Genomic DNA, 25,509 nt, shown 5'->3' with positions numbered 1-25,509 from the left:
CCAGTCCTGCTTTTGCCTTGCCAAGCCTGTCAGTTTGTTTTCCCCTAAGGGGTAGTTTTTGTTGTTTTGTTTATTTTTACTTACCAATTAAAGCCCTATTTTCTGCATTACTGAGTCCTCGCCTCATCCCTCTACCTGAACCCTGACATATACATACATACATACATATTTTTAAAGGTAAATGCACACACCTATACAATAGTTAGAAACTTTTGTAATTCTGGTAATGCCATTGTCTCAGATCCCTTTAAAGGTGCCACAGAATGCATATTTAAATTTTTTCTCTGACATCTACATAGAAGGAATATGGCTTATGTAGGGGCAAAAATTCTCCAGAAATGGTTTTACCTAGGATTTGTCCCTAGAATGAAATGGTCTGTTATTACCTTATTTGGAAGGTTCCTGAATAATAATGAGGAGCTCTGCTCTGATTGGCTGTCTCACAGAGCGGCTTGCACTCACACAGCTGTAAGGAAACTATATATATAATAAGGAAAATATATAATAGGAAAATATATATTTAATTACGGAGCTCGAGCCGCTATTAATATGCGGGGCATTAAAACTGCCGTTTTGAATGCACAATAACTTTTTAGTTTCACTTTTGAGATCGGCGATCGCACGTGCTCTGTGTAGATAACGGCTGTATACAAAGCAGTATTAAAGGTTGTATCAGCAATTCTAGGCTGAGAAATAAAGTGTCAAATTCAGCTGACCTTTCTTCATGATCCGCTCGCTGCCTGCCCCATAAATTGGCTGTAAAAAAAAAAAACGCGTCTCTGTGGTCAGCCTAGGGTTCGAGATATGCCAAAAAAAACATTTGGTGCTACCAACGATTCCACTGCAAAACAAACAGTGTTCCAACCAATCACCTAGGCTGGCCACAGAGACGCGTTTTTTTTTACAGCCAATTTATGGGGCAGGCAGCAAGCGGATCGTGAAGAAAGGTCAGCTGAATTTGACACTTTATGTTTCAGGCTTGAAATGGCTGATACAGGGCCGTGCAGAGACCTTTAAAGGGGCAGGTGCTCAAAGTATAAAAAGGGCACCTGGAACAAGACATTAAAGAGCCCCTCGGGTCCATCACCTCATTGTAGGCATCCAGTTACTTACGTAACAAGTAACAATGTCATTAATAAGACAAATAATGCATTATTCAAAGTTTTAATTGCATTTATGTTAAGTTCAGGACTCAAACAATAGAATTAGTAATATTTTTATCACTATAAAAGGGGCTCTCTAAATAGGGCTGTGCTCAAAACATCAGTACAGCAATACTGTACTGTATATTGTGACACATTCCTTGCTGATATACATATTATTACAGAGGCTTCTAGCAGCCAATGCTGTGAAGCAGTTTTGAGAAAGAAACAGAACATAAAAAAACATTTTAATGTTTAAAAGATTAAAAATATTTTCTTTGGACCTATTCATTTTGATTAGAAATTGTTGTGTATTAAATTGTCAAAACCTAAAGATTTTCTTCTCTCTGTTAAACAATAATAAAGAACAGCTGTTATATTAAACTCTGTGTGGTCACTATTGAAAATATATGTGGCCCCTGATGTATTGTATTGTAAGATTGTAGACGGTAGGATATTAAGCCATAAAATGGCATGATTTATAATTCAGATACAGGTTCACACAAAAACAAAATATCTTATACAATGGAATTTCAGCCTTTATACCATTAAAAGGGATAAATCGAGTTTTTAATTTATTATTATATTTTATTTAAAACATAAATAGTACTGTCTTAATTGTTTAGATATTTAGAAGGCACATTAACATCTTTCACATTTACAACTCTATGTGTTTGCTGCATAAAAACTAGGTCGATCATTGCAATAATTTGACCATAAAGAGCTGAAAAATGTGGAAATAATTCATTCTCTGTCACGAGGGGGCGCTTTAGGAGCGCTGAAATACTACGGTTTCCATAGGAACGGCTGAACACAAAGCAGCATTAACGCAGTTTTATCAGACGTGAAATGAAAATGCAAACGACATGTTTCTGAGCCTGAGGACAGTCGGTTCCCTTCAGATACATTCATATAAAGACATCAGTGCCACGTTTTGACTTTGAAACGTGCATATTTATTCAATGACATCATTGCCTTCTGAAGTTTTATTCTCGTCTTTCCTTCCCCAAATGTAAGACCTCCTAAATTATAATGAAGTCTTTTCTTATACTATTTAACATATATAAAACATTTTATGGCCTGCAGGAGCCCTCTCCTTTACGATAGATTTACGATTATTTTTACATGACATTAACGTTATCGGCAGCTATTTCAGAGCAGACTACACATGCACAAGCTATAAAAAATTATAAATACTCGTGCATACTCTCTTTTCTTCACGTCATTCTTATAATAATAAGTAACTTTAAATCTGGTGAAAACACCACTTACCAACAGCCACGAACGTGTCTATCCTTGGCTTTATAAACATGATCGGATCGTCCTGAACTTCCGGGTGGGGTCGTCACGTGAAAGGTCATCACGAGGGTCATTCTATTTACAGCTAAAACATTATTAATTAATTTTACTAATAGTTCGATTGGGCAGGCTGTCGCGAATTCGTTATTTTTAATTTTTAATTTAATTCGTTATTTAATTTTTATATTATTACAAAAAAAAAATCTTAACAAAAGGGCACTTTGATCACTAGGAGCCAAAAGGGCAGGTGCTCAAGACCTATTTTTGACCTATTTTTCAGTGCTCTTTTGCAAACACCAGATTTATTTAAGAAGGAGGAAATTATGGTGTTTGAGACTCACGGTATGTTATGTCTATGTACACAACTGTTATTATTCAACTATACCAAGGTAAATACAGTTTTCCATTCTATGGCACTCTTAAAAATGTCACTCTTTCTTCCAAAGGAAAATGGAAAACCTGACAGTGAATCCTCTTAAATTTTAAAAGTTTTTTTCAACAGTGCATTAAATATCTCCCATAATTTTAAATAATTAAAAAAGTGATCTAGAAATATTACCATTGAAATTAACATCCTCTAAAATTCCTGTGAAGTTGGCTTTATCTGTAAACATTTCAGCCATTTCCATTCCTTGTAAAATATCTTTCAGGGAATACAATATTTTCAGAGAGAGCTTGGGGACATAGATGTCAGCTTCTCTGAAGGCCTTCTCTAGATCTTTGATGGTTTTACCCTCCCTGTTAATATCTGGTACAGCCAGAAACATGGAGAAAGAGTCGTTGTAGTCCAGACAGAGGACTTTAGAAGTGAGGTTGGCATTATAATAAACTTTGAGAGATTTGTACTGGTAAATACATTTTACTGGAACAGTGGTCTCAGCGTCCACATGAAATGTACTTTGACGAGTCCTGCTTGGGTTAAATGGCATGTCCTGTAAGGCAACTCTGGATATAGGCTGTGTCCAAATTTAGGGTCTGCATCCTCCTTAGGATCCTTCCTACCAGGTTGAAGGAGGAGGGGTCCTCCGAAGACCGCAAAACCTGGAAGTAGGTGGCAGTGAATTTGGACAGCCTACACTTCTTTCAGTTCCCTCCCTTCTCCGTTGCTCATATCCTGTCGCCTAGCAACCGTGACAGCGCTAAGCAAGAAGTAAGGTTATCTGTACTGCACTAAACAAAATAACTAACGTTACTCTTTCATCCCTAAAAGCGTTAAAAACATCTTCAATAACTAACAAGAAATTAGCTGTGTGTAAGGGGATATTCACACAGGCAGTAAGAAAGAAGCTAGTTTACGAAAGTGCTGTTTTTTATCATATATACATACAAATGTAAAGCTTAACGCTAAACCAAAGGCCAAACTAGACAACCGCTGTAAAAAAATATTTTTTGAAACGGCAGTTTTTTTTAAACTTCCATCATTACTACCGCTTGCTTCGTCCGCCATTATATGAAAATACTGGAAGCGCTCTGCCGAAAGGAATTGTGGGATAGGTAGGACGGGAAAGGATCCACCAGACCCATCCTTCAAATTCGGGGAAAAGGAGGACGTATTTGTGGGCCGCATTTGAAGGATCCTATGAATTTGGACAGCCTTCGTCGCGGCGCTGTGACGTAACATCCTTCAAATGAGTCCTCCGAAGGATGTAGACCCTGAATTTGGACACAGCCATAGATGAGTAAGGAACCACCGCAGCAGCAGTGACAACAGTTGGATTAAGACCATGGACCTACAATACATTAGATACTACAGTAAAAAAAAAAAAAAAAAAACAGAAAAACAGTAATATGACATTCAAGATGTCAGAACATTAGCCAGCAGGTGGCTTTGATTTAACCAACTGTTGTGCCATTATTTTGCTAACTCTACAGTTTGTTTATTTGTTAATATAGGACAGAGATACTCAATTCTTCTTCTAGAGGTATTCAACCCTGGTCATGAAAACCCACTATTTCACAGAATTCATAATTTGTGAAATAGGTAAAATTGTACAAAAATCCCTAAACTGTGATTCTAAGGGGCTCTCCTGAATAATCTCAGCTGGTCTCAATTTGTAATCATGTTTATAAAAGCGGAATGATTTGCTGTTTGAAGATAGCTATAAGCTAAAACAGAGGTCTCAAACTCAATTCCTGGAGGGCCGCAGCTCTGCAGAGTTTAGCTCCAACCAACTCCAACTCACACCTGCTTGGAAGTTTCTAGTAATCCTGAAGACCTTGATTAGCTGGATCAGGTGTGTGTGATTAGGGTTGGAGCTAAACTGTGCAGAGCTGTGGCCCTCCAGGAATTGAGTTTGAAACTAGTGAGCTAAAACATTCGCTCACTGTTTTTTTTTTTAATTCCCTGTATGGATATGCTAATCAAATAGTAATAATAATTATTTTTGATAAACCTCTGCAATCTGGCTACATTTGTTTAATTCACAGACAGCATTTGTTGGGGATTTAGTAGATCATTAATTAAATATATATATATATATATATATATATATATATATATATATATATATATATATATATATATATTGTAGTAAGCATTGTAAGCTTGTTTTACTGTAATGGCACATAAATGTCAAATCTTTTTAATACAAGGATTTTGCTGACACTGAAGGTCAATGGCTTCCCTTCTCTTTACCCAACCTACGCAGTGATCTGTGTGCATTTCAACAGTAAGTGGATCAATATTTTTTCTTTATCACATCACATGAACCCAAGTTTTACTCTGCTTTCATAATAATAATACAGATCATGCAGGTCATCTATATGGGGTAGGTATTTTAATTAAAGGATATACTAAAATATACTACATAATGAAAAAGGGATGAGTTTGAAAATGATGTCAAGTATATCAAGTACATATCAGCTGTCATCTCAACAGTGTGTTGCAAACGTTCATTGACTGCATTGATTTGAGTTCATTCGTTAATAATTTGTTTTCTCTGCAGAGTAAAGTAAAAAGTAAACAGAGTAAAGTAAAAAGTAAAGGTTGTTTTATGATCCAACTTAAGGACACTGGCTTTATAATTCAGTCCAGTTTGGGGAAAGAGAAACAGCAGCAGCCTGGAAAGGTGGGAAATTTCTGTGTTCACAAGATGAATCATAGAATTATTAATAAATCATACAATTTTCAACCTTTATAGCATACTGTTTGATAAATATGTAAAGTTGATCTGTTAGCAGAACATAAAATAGGATAGACGAATTAGGAACAACAACTCTTGGTTAATATGTTAAACTGCCACAAGCATTTGCTGTATTTCTGTCAATGAAATGTTGTAAAACCGTGTCTGTTAAACTTCTTCAAGGTGCTTCAAACGATACCATGGAGAGCAACATCATATATTTGTGGATTTGTGCTTTTGCAGTAGTTCATGGGAATCAAGAGACTTTACCACAACCTCCCATCAGTGATAAACTCCCATCATTGATCAAGATGAACAATGATTTTGCTTTTCACCTGTACAAGAAGCTTGTAGAAATGCCCAATTATCAGTCCAAGAATATCTTCTTCTCTCCTCTCAGTGTGTCTATGGCCCTTTCTGAGCTGTCTTTAGGAGCTGGTGGTGAAACCAAAGAGCAGCTTCTCAGTGGCATCGGCCATAACAGCTCAGTCTTCAGCACTGAAGAAATGCACCACATGTTCCACAGTCTCCTGGAAGACATCGACAAGAGGACTGGGGTTGACATCGATGTTGGCAGTGCTCTATACATAAGCGACAAATTTAAGCCCCTTCCCGAGTTCTTAAAGAATATGGAGGAGTTTTACCACTCTAATGGCTCCACTGTGAATTTCAGTGTCAAAGAAACAGTGGATAAAATTAATGCATATGTGAAGGAAAAAACACATGGGAAAATAGACCAAGCTGTTGATGATCTGGAATATGACACGTTGATGTTTCTTCTCACTTACATATATTTTAAAGGTAAATGCACACACCTATACAGTAGTCAGAAACGTTTGTAATTCTGGTGATGCCATTGTCTCAGATCCCTTTAAAAATGTGACTCTTTCTTCCAAAGGAAAATGGGATATGCCATTTAACCCAAGCAAGACTCGTCAAAGTACATTTCATGTGGATGCTGAGACCACCGTTCCAGTAGAAATGATGCACCAGTACGAATCCCTCAAAGTTTATTATGATGCTGACCTCACTTCTAAAGTCCTCTGTCTAGACTACAACGACTCTTTCTCCATGTTTCTGGCTGTACCAGATATTAACAGGAAAGGTAACACCATCAAAGATCTGGAGAAGGCCATCTCTAGACAGCATATTGAAAAGTGGAGGACAGCTGTCAGAAAAAGGTTTGTTTCCATAATTATTAATGTATATCAAAATTAAGCTTTTAGATGTTCAAATATTTTTAAGTTCAATATCTCCATATGGACCAGTCAATGATTTCTTTTGTCCTTCAGAAAAACTGACATCTATGTCCCCAAGCTCTCTCTGAAAACATCGTATTCCCTGAAAGATGTTTTAAAAGGAATGGGAATGGCTGATATGTTTACAGATAAAGCCAACTTCACAGGAATTTCAGAGGAAAGGATATTAATTTCAAAGGTAGTATTTTAAATTTACGTTAGATATTTAATGTACTATTAAAAACAACACCCATTTTTAAGAGGACTCACTATGATTCACTTTCAGGTTTTGCATAAGGCCACTCTGGATATAGATGAGAAAGGAACCACCGCAGCAGGGGTGACAACTGTTGAATTCAGGCCAATGTCCTACAGCCCACTGGATACTTTAAATTTTGACCGTCCATTTATGATCTTCATCACTGACCAAAAAAATGACAACATCCTCTTCTTTGGAAAAGTTGTCAATCCGGCAGAAAAACAGTGATGTGACATTCAAGATGTCATGACAACTTCAGCCAGCAGGTGGCTGTGATTTAAACAACTGTAGCCATTATCTACTGACTCTACAGTGTGTTTTAATGCAGGACAGATATACTTAATTCTTCTTCTAGAAGTATTCAACCCTGGTCATAGGGACTCACTAGTTCTGTTTCCTCTGGTGATTGTATATTCATCTGCCAAGTGACAACTGACAACTCTTAATGCTTAATTGGAAAAAGTTAAGTAAAAAAACAATAACAATAAAACAAAAATCTGCAAATACAACCCTTGTCTCACATTACTTTCATACACCACAGTCTGTGTAGAAACTTATGCTGAAGGTCAATGGCTTTGCTTCTCTTTGCCCAGCCTACAACACTGATCTGTGTGTATTTCAACAGTGGGTCAATATCTCTTCTTTACAGGTCATGCAGGTCACCTATAGAGGGTCAGTAGAACTGTTATGACTAAATAAAAAAAAGCACCAAATTTTGAGTATACTAAAAAATACACATTTCTGTGTTCACAAGATAAATCATCGGAATCAGCAAAACTATCAAGTTAAAAAAAATGTTAAACTCTACAGGAAATTGTTCCATAAATATGTAAAACTGAACTGTTAGAAGAACATGGAAAATAGGATGAATGAATTAAGAACAAATTATCTCTATCTTAAAGTGTCTTGAGCATGTGCTGCATAGCTGTCATTAAAATATTGCTAAACTGTTTCTGTTATTTTGTCTCAGGGCCTTTAAACGATACCATATGATACATTATATATCACATATTATTATATATTTGTGATTTCAACCTCCCATCAGCGATCAACTCTCATCACTGATCAAGATGAACAATGATTTTGCTTTTTGCCTGTACAAGAGGCTTGTAGAAATGCCCAATTATCAGTCCAAGAATATCTTCTTCTCTCCTCTCAGTGTGTCCATGGCTCTTTCTGAGCTGTCTTTAGGAGCCGGTGGTAAAACCAAAGAGCAGCTTCTAAGAGGCATCGGCCATAATAGCTCAGTCTTCAGCACTGAAGAAATGCACCAGATGTTCCACAGTCTCCTAGGAAGTCTCCTGGCTTGTCCATTTTATTGTCTGTTAATTTCTGGACAGAAAACAAAGAATAAGTGAAGTAAAATAATAGAATAAACATTCTTTCAAACAACCATATTTTAACATGGCAGTAGGCACATAATAACATGCTTGCTTAGAATCTCATAATTCAGAAATGTAAAGCCATTTTACAAGTCTAATCTGGTCCTGACCTATTGTCCGAAAGGATGGATTGGCACAACATGGCTCAAACAAACACTTTAGTAAGCGTTAGACTCAAGTTACAGTAGGTGCTTATCCTCCAGAAAATGTTGACCACTCAACCATCAGAACATCAGAAGATGAAACGAAATATTATGAGTTGTATTTTTAATTCATTTTCTCTGATAACATACAGACGTTAGGAATGGCCCCATTCACGAACAATTTACGAATCAAATTCCTCAAGTGGAACAAAGTGCTGTACAAAAACATAGCTATCATCATAAAAGCTACACTGAACTTTCCCTTTTCTGGTAAATGCGGAGGGATACTTAATGACAAGTGAGAACGGTGTTACGAGATTTTTGGTTTCTGAGATATTCGGTTTCTGTGGGCGGAGCGTATATGCATATTAATGAGACATGACCAGATATGCGCGAAATGGTCGTGAAACTGAAAATATCAGCTCTGCTCCATCTCTGAATGTTTAACGATTTTTTTTTTTCATAAACCTAACAGACCTTTGTCTAATCTATGAACTTATGTCTAAAATAAACGTGTTTACCTTGTTAATGCAGTTACAAAAGTTTTATTAGTATGTTCTTTCATCCACGACTAACGTTAAATGAGAATGACAGGCTTTCACTTCATGTAACTTTATACGCAAAGCTCATCTGCATCCAGTATTGATTTCAGTTCGTAACGTCTACATTGCGATGCTTAAACTGGGACTTTATTGTTGTTATTCGTTGTTAAATACACCACTGCCTGAAACATCTTAAACGTCTAGAAACGTATCTGTGGACGAATACGTTTGTTTAGAAAATAACCTAATGTGATTGTTTAAGTCTTGTTAACTTGTGATCAAACCACTTTGTGTAAATAAACTAACTTGGACTAATAAGCCTATTAGCCTGAAGACATCAACATGTCTGTTCTTTTATCACTTGTTTCATTGTTGTGCTGGATGAAAAGCATTTCAATAAAGCAAATTACTATGTAAAGGTGCTGCAGTAGTTTGTCTAGGAAAAGTATTGAAATAGAAAGTAAAAATATAGATTTTGGGTACATCTGCATTAAAAGAGAAAAATAAATCACAGCCTTTTATGAAAGAAAATAGCTAAATAACTAAATAGGGAAGAACAGAAAAAGCCATGCACATTATGCACTATAAAGGTCCTTGGCACTCTGGACAAATGAAGACTTCCTCTATACCTGCTCATGCAGTCCCAGTGGTACCAACCACTGCAGCTGTCGCATTCAATCTGAGAGAGATTAAGATCATGGATTAATAAACACTTAAATAGCAGTTTCATATACACTGTTAGCCCGGATTTAGTTTCTACTTTAATATTCAAGCATAATGCACTAAAACAAAAAAGTTTGATGGTATTACTTTATAATTTTAAGTATATTCTACTAATTAGTTGGCATAGTCCAATGTGCAAATAATTTGAAGTACAATAAGCTTAAATTGAAAAGTTATTGAACAGACCACACCTCTTCTTCCCAGTTGTGACATGATCAGTTGCTCAAGGTATCAATGTGTGTGTGTTTCCTTATTTTAACAATCTTTATTGCAGCCTGCTCTACACACAAATAAATACAGACATATAATACAAAACAAAAACAGTCCAAAACTGATTTCAGCCAAGCACTGAGTCGAAGTTTACCGTCTTTGTTGCGGTTGTGTGGATTCAGGCACTGCTGGCGAGGAACTGGAAGGTGAGTTTAACTGTAAAAACCTCATTTAAATTTTTCGCCATTTCGACGGACATTTTAGACACTGGCTAACTTACCTGTGTAATTTATATTTAGCTAACTGTGGGGGAAGGGTTTGGGGCAGCGGTGGAAACAATTTTTAACGTTTACCGGTTCGTTGTTTTTTTTATCCACAATTAATCGATATCTAACGCTAGATCACTTTTTCACCTGAGTTGCTGATCGCGTGCTGTAAAAACATGATTTTAACCAGTTTCACTGTCTTTAGGCTTTCACCTGGCCGGCTGATGCAAGCGGCGTTTTTTCCATGAAGATAGCGGGAACACGTGCGGCTGTTTTACGCGGTTTACCACAGCCTACTGTATCTGGTAAGTTAAGAATATATGTGTGTGTGAGGAGAATGCATGTTTGTGTGTGTGTGTGTGTGTGTGTGTGTGTGTGTGTGTGTGTGTGTGTGTGTGTGTGTGTGTGTGAGGAGAATGCAAGTGTGAATGCATGTGTGTGTGAAAGGAGAATATATATATGTGTGTGTGAGGAGAATGCAAGTGTGAATGCATGTGTGTGTGAAAGGAGAATATATATATATATATATATATATATATATATATATATATATATATATATATATATATATATATATATATATATATATGTGTGTGTGAGGAGAATGCATGTGTATGTGAGAGGAGAATGCAAGTGTGAATGCATGTGTGTGAGGAGAATGCATGTGTGTGTGTGTGTGAGAGGAGAATGCAAGTGTGAATGCATGTGTGTGTGAAAGGAGAATATATATGTGTGTGTGAGGAGAATGCAAGTGTGAATGCATGTGTGTGTGAAAGGAGAATATGTGTGTGAGGAGAATGCATGTGTATGTGAGAGGAGAATGCAAGTGTGAATGCGTGTGTGTGAAAGGAGAATATGTGTGTGTGTGAAAGGAGAATATGTGTGTGAGAGGAGAATGCATGTGTGTGTGTGTGCGTGTGTGAGGAGAATGCATGTGTGTGTGAGAGGAGAATGCCTGTGTGTGAGGAGAATGCATGTGTGAATGCATGTGTGTGTGTGAAAGGAGAATATATATGTGTGAGGAGAATGCAAGTGTGAATGCATGTGTGTGTGAAAGGAGAATATGTGTGTGTGAAAGGAGAATATGTGTGTGTGAGAGGAGAATGCATGTGTGTGTGTGCGTGTGTGTGAGGAGAATGCATGTGTGAATGCGTGCGTGTGTGTGTGTGAGAGGAGAATATATGTGTGAATGCATGTGTGTGTGAAAGGAGAATATATGTGTGTGAGAGGAGAATGCATGTGTGTGTGAGAGGAGAATGCATGTGTGAATGCATGTGTGTGTGTGAAAGGAGAATATGTGTGTGTGAAAGGAGAATATGTGTGTGAGAGGAGAATGCATGTGTGTGTGCGTGTGTGAGAGGAGAATGCATGTGTGTGTGTGAGAGGAGAATGCCTGTGTGTGTGTGTGAGGAGAATGCATGTGTGAATGCATGTGTGTGTGTGTGAAAGGAGAATATATATGTGTGAGGAGAATGCAAGTGTGAATGCATGTGTGTGTGAAAGGAGAATATGTGTGTGTGAAAGGAGAATATATGTGTGTGAGAGGAGAATGCATGTGTGTGTGTGTGCGTGTGTGTGAGGAGAATGCATGTGTGAATGCGTGCGTGTGTGTGTGTGAGAGGAGAATATATGTGTGAATGCATGTGTGTGTGAAAGGAGAATATATGTGTGTGAGAGGAGAATGCATGTGTGTGTGTGTGTGTGTGTGCGTGTGTGTGAGGAGAATGCATGTGTGTGTGAGAGGAGAATGCGTGTGTGTGTGTGTGAGGAGAATGCATGTGTGAATGCATGTGTGTGTGAAAGGAGAATATGTGTGTGAGAGGAGAATGCATGTGTGTGTGTGCGTGTGTGAGAGGAGAATACATGTGTGAATGCATGCGTGTGTGTGTGTGAGAGGAGAATATATGTGTGTGTGAGTACCAGAATGAATTATGGATTGCACGGCCCCTCATAGATGCATGTTCTTTGTTTTTTATTTTATTTTCAAACCATTAATCAGGACTATGTGCTACACATAATTTCAGACTTTGACTTTTTTTTTTACCATAAAATTGTTTGTATGTTTAATCAGTGGTATGAAATTAACTGAAAAAACATGGCTGAAATTTTTTTTGGGTTCAGTTAACATTAAATATGTTGATGTTAATTGTACAGTGAAAAGGAATCTGAACAAGCCAGGCCTCATATCTTGTATGAACAGAGTGTCTTTTACTATATGTCAGTGTAGACTGTTTCTTCTTAGGGTATTTTTATTGTTAACATTTTGAAAATGTATGTGCTAACTAACACATGATTGTACATGTTTTTTCTCTGTAAGGACACAGCTGACAATGACTTGTGGGATTGCAAACTCCAGTGGGATTGCTTTTCATCGGTGAAGAAAATCTTAAGCTGAACCCGTCCAAAGTGGGAATCATCTTGGAAGGGAATGTGGTGATGGATGACCTGGCCAACCTTCCTAAGGCCTTCTGTGTTCGTTTTGGACTGATATATGAGTTTAATGTACTTAACATTTTCAGTTAAATGTACTTAGGTTTTCATTACGCATTACTTATTTTTTTAAGGCAACCGGTTTCCTCAAATTTTTTAAGTAAATTCAACTTATCCGGGTTTACAGTGTACAGCAATGAAATCATGCCCCCAGTTAAACATACCTAAGAGTCTACTTTGTCATCTCTAAAAGGATATTTATTGCCACAGGCCATGCATAAGTCACTCAGGTCTTCTATGGGAGGGAGAGGCAAAATATATATAAAAAAAATTGTCTCTTGCTTGTTGATTGGTAGGCTCATACACAAGTAGAAGTGTACACATGAGATTGCACTCACCCATTTTTTAATGTCCAAAGACATGCCTGGCCAATAAAACATTCTGCTCACTGCATCCAAGGTTTTATGAATGCCACAGTGAGCCCCTATTGCACTACTGTGCAATTCCATACAAATTTCTTTGGCCTTCTCTTTTGTGCAGATTTCTTTGGCCAAAGCACCTCCTTCTTTCCTCCTTATATAATGCAAAACTTCATCTAAAAAAGGCAGGTTAGTCATTATACTATTAAAAAAAATTAACTGAGATGTAGAATATACATATACTCACTTTGTATAATGAAGTTTTTAGCTTTTCTGTGGAAAACTTTAGCATTCCTAGAAGTACCCTCAGGTAATGTTCCAGAATGCTTGAACTCAAAAATTTTGTTGTATGTAGTTACATCCATCTCTAACCTCACCCTTACAAAACTAGCGAAATGGCCACTTATATACAATTTTTCATAACAATGCAAACAAGTATAATAAATTAATTAATAAATCTCCTCAGTCCATTGGATACTGAGATGATTTCACTTCTGACATTGGTTTATTCCCAGGTAGCCAGCGGAATCGGGCCGATTGCGGCTGAGTGCCGGCTCACTCGGCTGTGTTCTGGCAGCGGCTCGCCAGGAGTGAGCCGGCTCTGGCCCAGCAATGGTTGCCGGATTTGGCTAGGCTTTGGATATGCGGATCTGGCCCGATTCTGGTTGAGAAACGGCACATTTAGACACATTCAGCCTGACTATGGGCCATAAGTGTAAGTCCCAAAAATGTCAAAAATTCAGGTTTTACTCCTTGTGTAAATATTTTGTCCCCACAATACAGATTAAAACACATAAACACTTAACTTAATTACAAAATTGCTAAAATATTTTTTTTTTTAACAAAATGCCTGAGATGTCAAATCTTTTCCCAGTCAATGTTATTTATTTAATTGTATTACTATTTTAAATAATATTCTATTATTTTTGTCAGGCCAACCATGGACTTTGTTTATAATTTAAAAATGTTCACTTCATCTAAATTATGACACTTTCATGTTGTTCTGCACCCCAAAAATAGAACCGTATATGTCTGTAACAGAGCTAATAAAATGCTTTCAACATGTTTCCCCTTTATAACACCATTTTCAGGCTTGATAATCATAATGTGGCATAATTGCAAAAACATTTAGCAAAATTTGATTTGAAATGTTATAACCGTGATTTTATGGCCAAACACAAATCCAAAAGCAAAATTTAATGAGTATATGAACCAATAATTGACCTTCAGCTGACATCTTCTGGTTATGAAATAAGTGAGTGACACTGTTATGATATTTTATTAATAACTGATATGTTATATATTTAAAAATAATTGTACATACATTCTCTCTCTCTCTCTCTCTCTCTCTCTCTCTCTCTCTCTCTCTCTATATATATATATATATATATATATATATATATGTGTGTGTGTGTGTGTGTGTGTGTGTGTGTGTGTGTGTGTTTATTTATTTATTTATTTATTTTTTGGGGGGCCAGGGAAATATAACAAGGTATAATTAACTAAATGTACACCTCAGATGATAAAAATTAAATTAATAAAATTGTTATAAATATAACTTTGACTATTTTACACCTCACGTGCGAAGTCCGCGAAGGAACCAGAGGCTATATAAGCTGCGATCAGTTCACATCACGCGCACAGCCGGACTCCCTTTGATTGAGTGGACATCGCTCGACAGAAGAGCTTTCTTCAGGTAAAGTATTTTTGTGTACATACGTGTAAAATCAACGGACTGTTATTTAAATGTACAATATCTAAAACTACTGTTCACATAAACGAGTCTTTCCGTCTTTATTTTTTATGGCCCGCTCTTCAGCACCGTTGACCGTTAATGCCGTTATCTGTATGACGTCATTTGCGCAGATCTGCTAGAATTGAGAAAACCTCACATTCATGTCGGTCAAGGTAACATTAGTTAAAAAATATATTAATTTTACAATTATCAACAATAACATTATCAGATTTGAGTTGTGTTGTCTCAGATTTGACATACAGCGAGAGAGAGAGAGCGCGCGCGCGTTCAGTGTGCGTCAGTGTCGCGCGCTCTCTCTCTCTCTCTCGCTGTATGTGAGATAGAGCGAGCAAGAGACAGAAAGACTTAAGCCAATGTAGCCTATCCTTATGAGAATAATAATTCTTTTTTTTTTTTTAATAACGAATTACAATAAAAGTAAAACATTAGGCTTGCATATACAGGGAATAAAAGTCATATACAAGTAAAATAATTAATTTTAATAATGAAAACTATTTCTTTTTCTTTCTTTTTTTTTTGTCAGATTGTCATCCGATTGTTGTAAGTGATCAACTCATTCTGCATCTTGGATTTGCCATGTTCAACACACTGATGAGTAAGTAATAACCTATTAAAAATCAATACATTTCAATTTGTACAGATATATGCATCGTGTGACTCATTTCCCCCTTGTTTTTGTGTCAGTAGCAGCTGAACCCCAAAGGCTCCACAGCATTGAGCGCCTTTGGCTTTGCAGGTATATTTTTTTCAGCTGACTGTCAAACTAATTCACAATATTTGTATACAGCAGTTTTTATTCATGTATTCATTAGTGTTAGTGAATAGTGAAATAGTGTGCCTTTCTGCTGTACTTCTTCTAATCTTTTTGTGATTGCTTTTTCATATTTTTTGTCAGATTTGTCAAGATCATCTGAAAAAAGTGCATCTGTGCCATGTAAGTAATTTAATGTTATATTTTGCCATGTGTAAGTATATGGTTTATTTTAGGAAATTCAAATCAGATGGTCCATAATATCTTAAGATTAATTTTGTTGTACCAAGTCAGCGTGTTGTGAGTGTTTATTTTAAGTTTTACCGAAATTTTTACATGTTACATTTTAAATACTCTTATTATTTGTATAGCTGTAAACTGCATTGTTTCACAGGCTGTGATATTTGCCAATAAGTTAATTGCCAAGTAGTGACACACAGAGTGCCAGAACTTTTATAGGACTCTTTCTTTTTGTAATTTTTAAACTGTAAAATTGTATTAGGTTAAAATTAAATAATAAATTAAATATATTAAACATACATTATTATTAAACATAATAAAGTCTGAAAAAAAGTGGTCTGAATAAGATGACTGTTTAATCACATAAAGTGATTTTTTTTTTCAAAGCTTCATGTTTAAATAGGCAAACTTGTGCCCCATATGACTGACAATTTTCTTTTAAAAATATTTTCTGCAAATATAGCAGTGTGATGCAGAGAGAAACCGAGAAGTTTATAAGAGTGTCATAGTGGAAGAAGAGAGCATGTCCTACAACAAAAGAATTTCTTCCTAAGGTAAGCTCCAAATATTGTTACCATTCACCACCGAGATCACTGAGACCTGACTAACTATGTGTCAATATGTGTCCCCTCTTTATCTCTTTCTTTCATTTATTGTCTCTCCTTTAGGAAACCTTGAGGTCCTGATCGTTCTTAAAGTTTCTATAGTGTTTTTATGCATTTGTTGATGTTTTTATTTTTTCAATAATAAATTCAATAAACGTTTCTCGTACAGTATTTATATGGTGTCATTCTTACTTGGGGGCAGGGGTGAGAGTGAGTGGCATGTGTGTGTGTGATATTTGTGGAAAGAACATTTAAAAAAAAAAAAAAACCTGGAGGAAATCATGAATAATACATTTTTGTAGTTTTTAAGGAACCATTTAATTACATGAACAGTTACACCTATCCAAGTAGGCTATATACTTTAGCAAACAAGCTAATATTGCTTAAATTTCGTTATTAATTAAATAAATAGGTCTGTATTTCATATACATTTCCATTTGGAATCCAGACTCGGGCCAGCCTGCTAACTGTATAATGTATGCCGGCGTGATTGCGGCCCGATGCCGGCAGTTCCGGTTCAGTTTCGGCAGCCGGACACGAGCCAGTACCGGCTAACTGTATAATCTCTGCTGGCGCGATTGCGGGCCGATGCCGGCAGTGTCGGCTCAGTTTCGGCACCCGGACTCGGGCCAGTGTATTCGGGCCGATTCTGGCGCGTCATTCATTACCGGAATTCACAAGAGTCCGGCAACCGGATCCGGGCCGAGTCATTTCTTCCGGATTGCCGGATTTGGGCCAGTACTGGGCCAGATGTTTTTGGCTACCTGGGTTACTGTCCACCCCAGTGTTTGGCTTCTAATGATGAGTATTTGCATATTATAGTTAGAGATGCACCGATCGATCGGCATCCGATCGCAATCGACCGATAGGGGCGCTATCGGTTTTGATCGGAGTTCTCAAAATAGATCAGAGCAGGCCGATCAGATGACGTTTACAACAACAAACAGCCGCCAGAGCACGCATTCCCACTTCTCAGACTAGGGTCTCCTAATGGGCGTGGCTGTCTCTACCAAAGAGTATAGAAGTACTCTTTGTCTCTACAACGCATTAACACTGAAGATGTACGTCGCCGGTGAGGGGATTTCCTCCCCTCTGGTCTATGCATCCCTGCCTCTGCTGAATTATTTTTATCCACGGTGGGGATAAAACGTCCCGCGAAGCCGCTCCTACGTCCCGATCTAAATCAAATTATTTGCAAACGCGCTTTAAAGTCGTCTAAATCAAATGATTCGCCATACGCGCTTTGAAGTTGAACGTACTGAATCAAATGATTCGCGATCCGATTGGAGCACTTCAAAACAGTGAATCTTTTTGCGACGCAGTGGTTTACTGATTCTGAGTTTCCAAAAAGCTCCGTTGATACTTTGCTCACCTTCTCTATAAAATGTATTCGTTGTTTGAAATTAAACCATTACTATTAATACAATGTTTTTATTAAATTGTGATCACATAATACAGCTTCTGTCATATAAAAAAAAATACATGACCTGACACTCATTATCTGGTTCTTGCCTAAAAAGAGGGGTATAATGCGCGTTGTTAACAGATAACAGTAACAGTTTGGTCAACCTCTCCCTATGGAGAGAGAAAAAAAAGTTTCTAAAAGCATCCCCCCCCTCTGTTTTTTTCACAAATTGCACCCTGTGCATGTATATGTATGTGTATATGCATATGTATGGCATATTTATTTTATTTTTCCACAAAAAGCTTGTTGCTAAACTAAATTGTGATTTTAAGAAAGAGCCTCCTGAGAGTTAAATGTTTATTATGGTGCACATGTGTGTTTTGCACATAATCATTTTTTTTATTTTAAGACTTAACTCTTTTATTAGATTTAACTTTTTCCACAGAAAAACTAAGGTTCATAGTTTACAAATTGTGTCAGCTCTAAAAGAGTGAAATGTTGTGTTGTACATAATTACTGCCAAAAGACAGTTTAAGATCAGTGTTGGGCAGTAGCGTCGCTACAAGTAGTGACGCTACTAGCTTAACTATATTTCTCAGTAGCGTGGTGGTAGCGTCGCTGTTTTCTGAATCAAATAGCTTTTCAGTAACTAAGCTATTATTTTGATCAAGTAGCGCGGTAGCGTCAACAAAAGCTACAAGCTATATATTTTTCTATACTTTAAGCTCAAATCGGAAATATAACTGCTACGAATCACTGATCCTGGGTCAGTAAGCGGCGCCACCACCACTAAACCTCGTGACGCCATTGGCTCGTTAAACTGTCAGTCAAACCGTATTATTCCTCCCGCCTCTCTCGTCAATGAAGTGCGGCCCGCAGTTTGAAGCATCTCAGCGTGTTTGCAGACTTGAGGTAAATAAAGAAGTGTTGATTGAAAAGTGCATGTTTTCTGTATTTATAATACGGTACTGTATTTATAAAGGCTAATGGGGTGTTTTTGCATTCGAGGAGATGAGAAAAGTGTGTCTTAGTCTAGCATTTAGTCAACCAAATTGCTTATGTGAAGTGCTGAATCTTTATATTTTAGCTAAATGTCAGAAAAAACTGAGCGCCCACATAGCAACAGAAAACTGTATAATCTGCAATGCAAAACGTAGTATTAGAACTAGTGATGGGCGCCTTGATTTTAGTCTTTGAAGCAGGCTAGTGCTCTGGGAAGATCTCAAACCTCAGAAGTACGAGATGGGGAGTGGGTCTGTGGGAGCGGGTGTCAAATTCATGGCGAAAGGCAAAATGTTTCGGTTCGTTCTTAGCAAAAACAAACAAATTATAATAATCTTTGCTAATATTCGTGATACTTCAAACTGCTTTGGACTTTGCAGTATTGAATTATGCCTTTACTATGACCAAAATTACAGAATATGCTATTCAGCTGTTTGATCGCGCCGGTGTCTTGCAGCTGTTCATTTGAAAAATAAAACACAGTCACCCAAAAGTTACACTAGTCAATTTAAATAGTGTGTATTACATGCAGTTCAGCGTGACCATCGGTCCTGTGGCACATTTTTGCTCATCATGATATTTTCCGTCGACGTGCATGAAGTACAAAGCTTACCCAATGCATAATAATTTCGCTTCAAATACATTGCAGAAATGGATCATTTGTATTTGTGGCAAGAGAGGTAGTCTACATAAGCCAAACTTTACTTTCAGTTTCGCATTTAATTTGTTTTGGATTGTTTAGGCAAATTTATTTATTTATTTCATCATTGTTCTGTTCTGAATAAGGTTAAAGTTAAAGAATTTGTTGTGGAATTTCATGTTTTCCATGTTTTATTCGTTTAATATTCTGAAACTGGTGCCATTTTTTATTTTTTTTTCAAGAAAGAATCACTTGAAAGAACTTGTATGCCTGTATGACTGACAATTTAATTGATCACTGAGAGAGCATTGACTCTGTATGATGTTGGTTCAATAGAAAAATGAAATTTATAAAATAGCTTAGATGTAGTGAACTCCTTTTGCCATGATCCTGTAGCTTAGCTTGCTACATTACCAAAGGCTGTAGCTTTAGTGTAGTTAAGCTTAATTTAATGAGGAGTAACTGTTAGCTTAGCTCACTACATTTTCCAAGTAGCTTGCCCATCACTGTTTAAGATAGTAAGCAACACTTACTCTACTGTATGTAAGCTGAATCCAAGTTGTCTATGAGAGTCTTGAGAGTGTTCAATATTGAAATTTGCCTCAGCCTGCAATAAAACTGGTCAATTCATGATACTTTCTCATTTCCTACTTTTTATACTAATAATACAATGTCAATGTTTGTACATGAGACAACAATATTGAAGAATTTATGGATTTGACGCTGTGATCGGTAATATCGGGATCGGCAGATACTGCTTTTGGTGATCGGTGATCGGCCCCCAAAATCCAGATCGGTGCATCTCTAACTATAGTGGGGTAAGAAAATGTTTATAGAGCTTTATGTGATCATTTTGACACACTTCACATTCTTATAATTTGAAAAATAGCAAATTGATTAACAAGTTAAATTGGTGAAAACTTTTTTACAGTGTGTGGTTCAGGTTCTAGTTCAGGACTTTGTGGTGCTGTCATCTCTACAAGTCTCTGCCTTTTTGCTCTGCCTCTCTCCAATACCTGCGCTTGTACCTTTTCTCCCTTTCACACAGATCAGCCACTTCATTTGTCTGCCCTGCATTTTTCCTTTTGTGCCATATTTCTCTGTCCTTTCTTAAATTTTCCGCCTGCCTTACAGGGTCGACATCTCGCCGTGCCCTGTATTGCTGCTGCCTTTCTGCTGCTGACAGCTTCATTTACCTGTCATTCATTTTCCTTAACCTGTAATGATATACAACAACTAATGTATAATTTACAATAAAATAAATCCATATTTGTAAAATAATACAAAACGCCTAAATGAGATAGGGAACATTTGACTCTGTTAATCACTGTCAACTCTGTTAGTGGTCTAAAAAGTTTAATGATAACAGAGTTGACATTTTCCACCATTTTGTGCTTTAGCTCAAGAAGCTAACCTCAAACCAGATACCACATGGCATGTCTAAAACAGAAATGTATGTTTTTATCATAATATTGTTTTTAAAAACGTGAATGAGAGATTCACTGAAATATCACAGCAACAGATTTGACAAATAATTAATCTACTATTGGTGTGTCCTAAACATTTCGTACAAATTAATGAGAGAGGAATAATGACAAACCTCAGTGCCTTCCAGATTTTCCCACCAGAGGAAGTGACATCACTTGGAGCAGGTCACATGCTTTTTCTATCAGTGCTTTAAAGATTGTTACGCCTTTTTATAACAGAGTTAACAGAGTTGACCAGACCGTAGGGACAGACACAAAATGTATTTTTTTAATTACTAAAACTACAAAAAATACACAAAATACATGTTTTATGCAACTGTTTACATAAATTCATAGAGTAAACACAAAAAAGATTAAAATTAGACGCAATTATTTCATGATAATTGAAGCTGAATGTATGATTCAGGAGGCATAGACAGTCAAAAATAGGTATTGAGGGAGTCTTTAATTTAATATTTTTAAGACAAAATGTTCTTAAATACAGATATAAACATTATTTTTAGTGATAGCTTGATGTAATTTGTGTAATTATTCAAAACTGTTTCAATATTTTTTTTGTTTTTGGAAAATAATAAAAGGTTTATCTTGGAGACGCAAAATACCCACAATTCTAGATTGACCCATATATATATATATATATATATATATATATATATATATATATATATATATATATATAATAAAAGGAAACATTTGACTTTTTTGTAAGCATGTCTTACTATGGCATTAAACGAATCCACAGCTCCAGTGACAGACTCCAAATATATATATAATAAAAGGAAAAGTTTGACTCTTTTGTAAGCATATCTTACAATGGTTTCATGTAACTGATTTCTGAGAGTGATTCAGTACATTGATCTCTTGAAAATCTCAGCCTACACTGTGATGTTTTGTGTGCATTTTATCCCCAAGAAAAAAAAAATTAATTACTAAGCAACCACTGAACAATAGAAACTCAGCTTTTTAATGCATATAATTATCTTGATAAACTCTTAACTAATGCTGAGTAGTCCCTCGAAAATGGAATTTACCACGGGCAGATAAAAATTTCCTTTGAGCACAAATTTTACTTACATTTTATCACCTACTTCTCAGCATGACAATGTCCGAATGTAAAGAAAAAAACACCTTCAGGGAGGCAAAATGCCTAAAGGTTAACATTAAGAGGATCAATAGGGAATTATCATAATTTTTTTTTTTTTTTTACTTTGCTGACTAAATAATGATATAGATCAAGGTCATGCAGGTGCTGTGGAAAGCATATGTTGATTGTATATTGTACATATGTTGATTGTATACTGGTTTGTGTCCACAGTAGTTAATAATTAAGTTTTTTTTTTTAAGTTTGAACAAATATAAGGACATAGGCCTTTTAGCTTAGTCCAGTTTGGAAAACGAGATGACAGCTGCCTGGACAGGTGGGAAAATTGAAATTTGTGTGTCTATAAGATAGAATATGATACATAACAACAGACAGAGCAAAACAGATACTAGAATAAATAAGTTTTTGTTTTGTCACTGATGTGTTAAACTGTTTAAGTGCATTTGCTACATGTGTAAAACTGTTTCTGTTATGTTTCCTCAGGGAGGAAATTCATGTAATACAGTATCTCAACTTGAAAAGCGATCATGGGAAGGAATATCATATGTCTGTGCATTTGTTCTTTGGTAATAGTTCACCCAATCGCCCTCGGAGATAATGATGATGATCCACTACCAACTTTTTCTACACTCAACACTACAAAAATGTTATGGAAAAAAAAATGATTTTGCTTTTCACCTGTACAGGAGTCTTAGCTCACTGCCTGAATATCAGAACAAGAATATCTTTTTTTCTCTCCGCTGAGTGTGTCCATGGGCCTTTCTGCACTGTCTTTAGGAGCGGGTGGTAAGACCAAAGAGCAGCTTCTCAGGGCCATCGGTCATGACAGCTCCGTCTTCAACACCGAAGAAGTGCGAAAGGCCTTCCGAAGGTTCTTGGAAGAAATCAGCCAAAGAAGGGTGGACATGGATGTAGGTAGTGCGCTTTTTGTAAGCAACAAATCAAAACCACTTCCTGAGTTCCTTGAGAAGATGAAGCAGCTTCACCTCCCGGAAGGCTTCGCTGTGGATTTCCTCCTCAATGAAACTTTAGACAAGATTAACACATATGTCAGGGAAAAAACAAAAGGGAAAATAGATAACGTTTTTGAAGATCTGGATACTAACACCATGATGATCCTTCTTACTTATATATATTTCAAAGGTAAACAAATTGTACTTGTAATGTCATTCTGTATTTTAGGTTTCAAATGTCAATCACTCCAGTGTTTTTTGTTTTTTTTTTATTTCAGGAAAATGGACTATGCCGTTTGACCCAAGATTTACTCATGAGGCTAAATTCTATGTAGATCCTAAAACCACAGTTCCAGTTCAAATGATGAATCAGAAAGACTATATCCAAATTTTTCATGACATGCTCATCTCCACTAGAGTCCTTTCTCTGGACCACAACAACTCCTACTCCTTATAGCTCTCCCAGATAATTCGATCTCTGAGCTGGAGAAGGTTATTAATCTACGAGATAAAACTTTAATATACTTGAACTTTAAGATCAATTTTTAAGGTCACTTTTTACTGAACTATTTGTTTATGTCTTTCAGACCGGTTGACATCTACGTCCCCAAGCTCTCTCTAAAAGCATCATATTCCCTGACTGATTTTTTTAAAGGGAATGCAAATTGCTGACATTTTCACAGATGAGGCCAATTTCACAGGAATTTCAGAAGAAAAGGTGTTTATGTCACAGGTAAAGAAATACACTTTGCTAACTGAAATTAAAATTGAATCCTTAAAGGGATAGCTCACCCAAAAATGAAAATTTTGTTATTAGTTACCCTCATGTCGTTCCAAACCCATAATTAAGATATTTTTGAAGAGATCCTAGAGCTTTCTGATCCTGCATAGAAAGGCCCAGAAAGGTAAAGACATTGTTAAAATAGCCCATGTGACGTCGGTGGTTCAACCTTAATGTTATGAAGCTAAAAGAAGACTTTTTGAGCGCAAAGAAAGCATGAATTCAAACTATTTCTTTAAAATTAAGGTGAAATTCATTGAGCATATTCTACATTCACTTTGATTTGAAGTGGACTCTGTGATTTTATTTCAGGTTATACATCAAGCTGCTTTTGAAGTAGATGAGGAAGGGATTGAAAAAACAAACTTTGGGATAGATATCTCCAGGAGACAACTACCAGTTTACAAATTTGATCGTCCATTCATGATCTTTATTGTCGACCCAAACAATTACAACATCCTTTTCATGGGAAAAATAGTCAATCCGGTGGAAAAGTAGTGATGTGACATGATTCAAGATGTGAACTGACAATAAGCTGCCATGATTTGGTACAGATTATGACTGAGTGTTGTAACAAGTACAGCTATTGCTTTAAACATCTTGTGTTTCCATGTTACTGTCCACAAACACATAGTCAGCATGTGTTATTACGAGGGAACCTGGGGTATAAAGACTTGTATGGTAAAATAACATAATATTACAAATGTAACAAATATAACATAAATGATATCCCTTACTGAAATTTGTAGTAAAAAACCCATGAAAGATTTACGTTATTTAAAAAATACACATTATTTTATGCATATCTTGGACTATGGGGGTTGCCATTATGACGTGAAATGGTTGCACTCTATGAGCTACAGTTAATGTCAAAAGTTTACATCCCCCTTTCAGTATCTGCAAAATGTCAACTATCTTACCAAAATAAGAGGGATCACTCAAAATGCATATTATTTTTTATTTAGTACTGACCTGAATAAGATATTTCACATAAAAGATGTTTGCATATTGTTCACAAGAGATAATAATAGTTGAATTTATAAAAATTACCCCGTTTAAAAGTTTATATCCCCTTGATTCTTAATACTATGTTCCTACCTGAATGATCCACAGCTGTGTGTATTTTTTGTTGTTGTTGTTTAGTGATAGTTGATGTTGAGGCTCTTGTTTCAGTTTCCTGAACACTGCCTGCTGTTCTTTAGAAAAAACCTTAAGGTCCCACAAATTCTCCAGCATGATTTTTTTGTGTATTTGAACCCTTTCTAACAAAAACTGTATGATTTTGAGATCCATCTTTTCACACTGAGGACAACTGAGGGACTCATATTCAACTATTTCAGAAGGTTCAAACGTTCACTGATGCTTCAGAAGGAAAAACAATGAATTTTGAGCCAGGGGGTGAAAACTTTTGAACAGAATGGAGATGTTAAATTTTTTCTAATTTTGCTTAAATATATATATTTTTAATTTAGTACTGCCCTTCAGAGGCTACAGAAGACAGTTACATGTTTCCCAGAAGTCGAAATAAGTTAAATTTACCCTGATCTTCAAATTCAAAAAGTTTTTTTTTTCCCAAAAACATTGTGTATCGTGTTTCCTTCTGGAGCATCAT

The 25,509-nt window shown here is 36.3% G+C and overlaps 1 protein-coding gene and 1 pseudogene across 1 annotated transcript; both read left to right on the top strand.

Moving 5' to 3' along the window:
- Positions 1-5,386: 5,386 nt before the first annotated feature.
- On the top strand, positions 5,387-7,569 carry LOC141335712 (corticosteroid-binding globulin). Its single transcript, XM_073841247.1, has 5 exons — positions 5,387-5,509; positions 5,747-6,364; positions 6,462-6,744; positions 6,856-7,000; positions 7,088-7,569. Exons 2-5 carry the CDS (start codon positions 5,764-5,766, stop codon positions 7,286-7,288), a joined length of 1,230 nt encoding a protein of 409 aa, XP_073697348.1. The 5' UTR covers positions 5,387-5,509; positions 5,747-5,763; the 3' UTR covers positions 7,289-7,569.
- Positions 7,570-8,097: 528 nt separating this feature from the next.
- Positions 8,098-24,395, top strand: LOC141335790 (corticosteroid-binding globulin-like; annotated as a pseudogene).
- Positions 24,396-25,509: the final 1,114 nt, after the last annotated feature.

This window comes from Garra rufa, chromosome 5 (genome assembly GCF_049309525.1).
Source record: "Garra rufa chromosome 5, GarRuf1.0, whole genome shotgun sequence".
Classification (NCBI taxonomy): domain Eukaryota; kingdom Metazoa; phylum Chordata; class Actinopteri; order Cypriniformes; family Cyprinidae; genus Garra; species Garra rufa.
The sequence above is the reverse complement of the archived record's forward strand: the minus strand, read 5'-3'. Positions and strand labels throughout refer to the sequence as shown.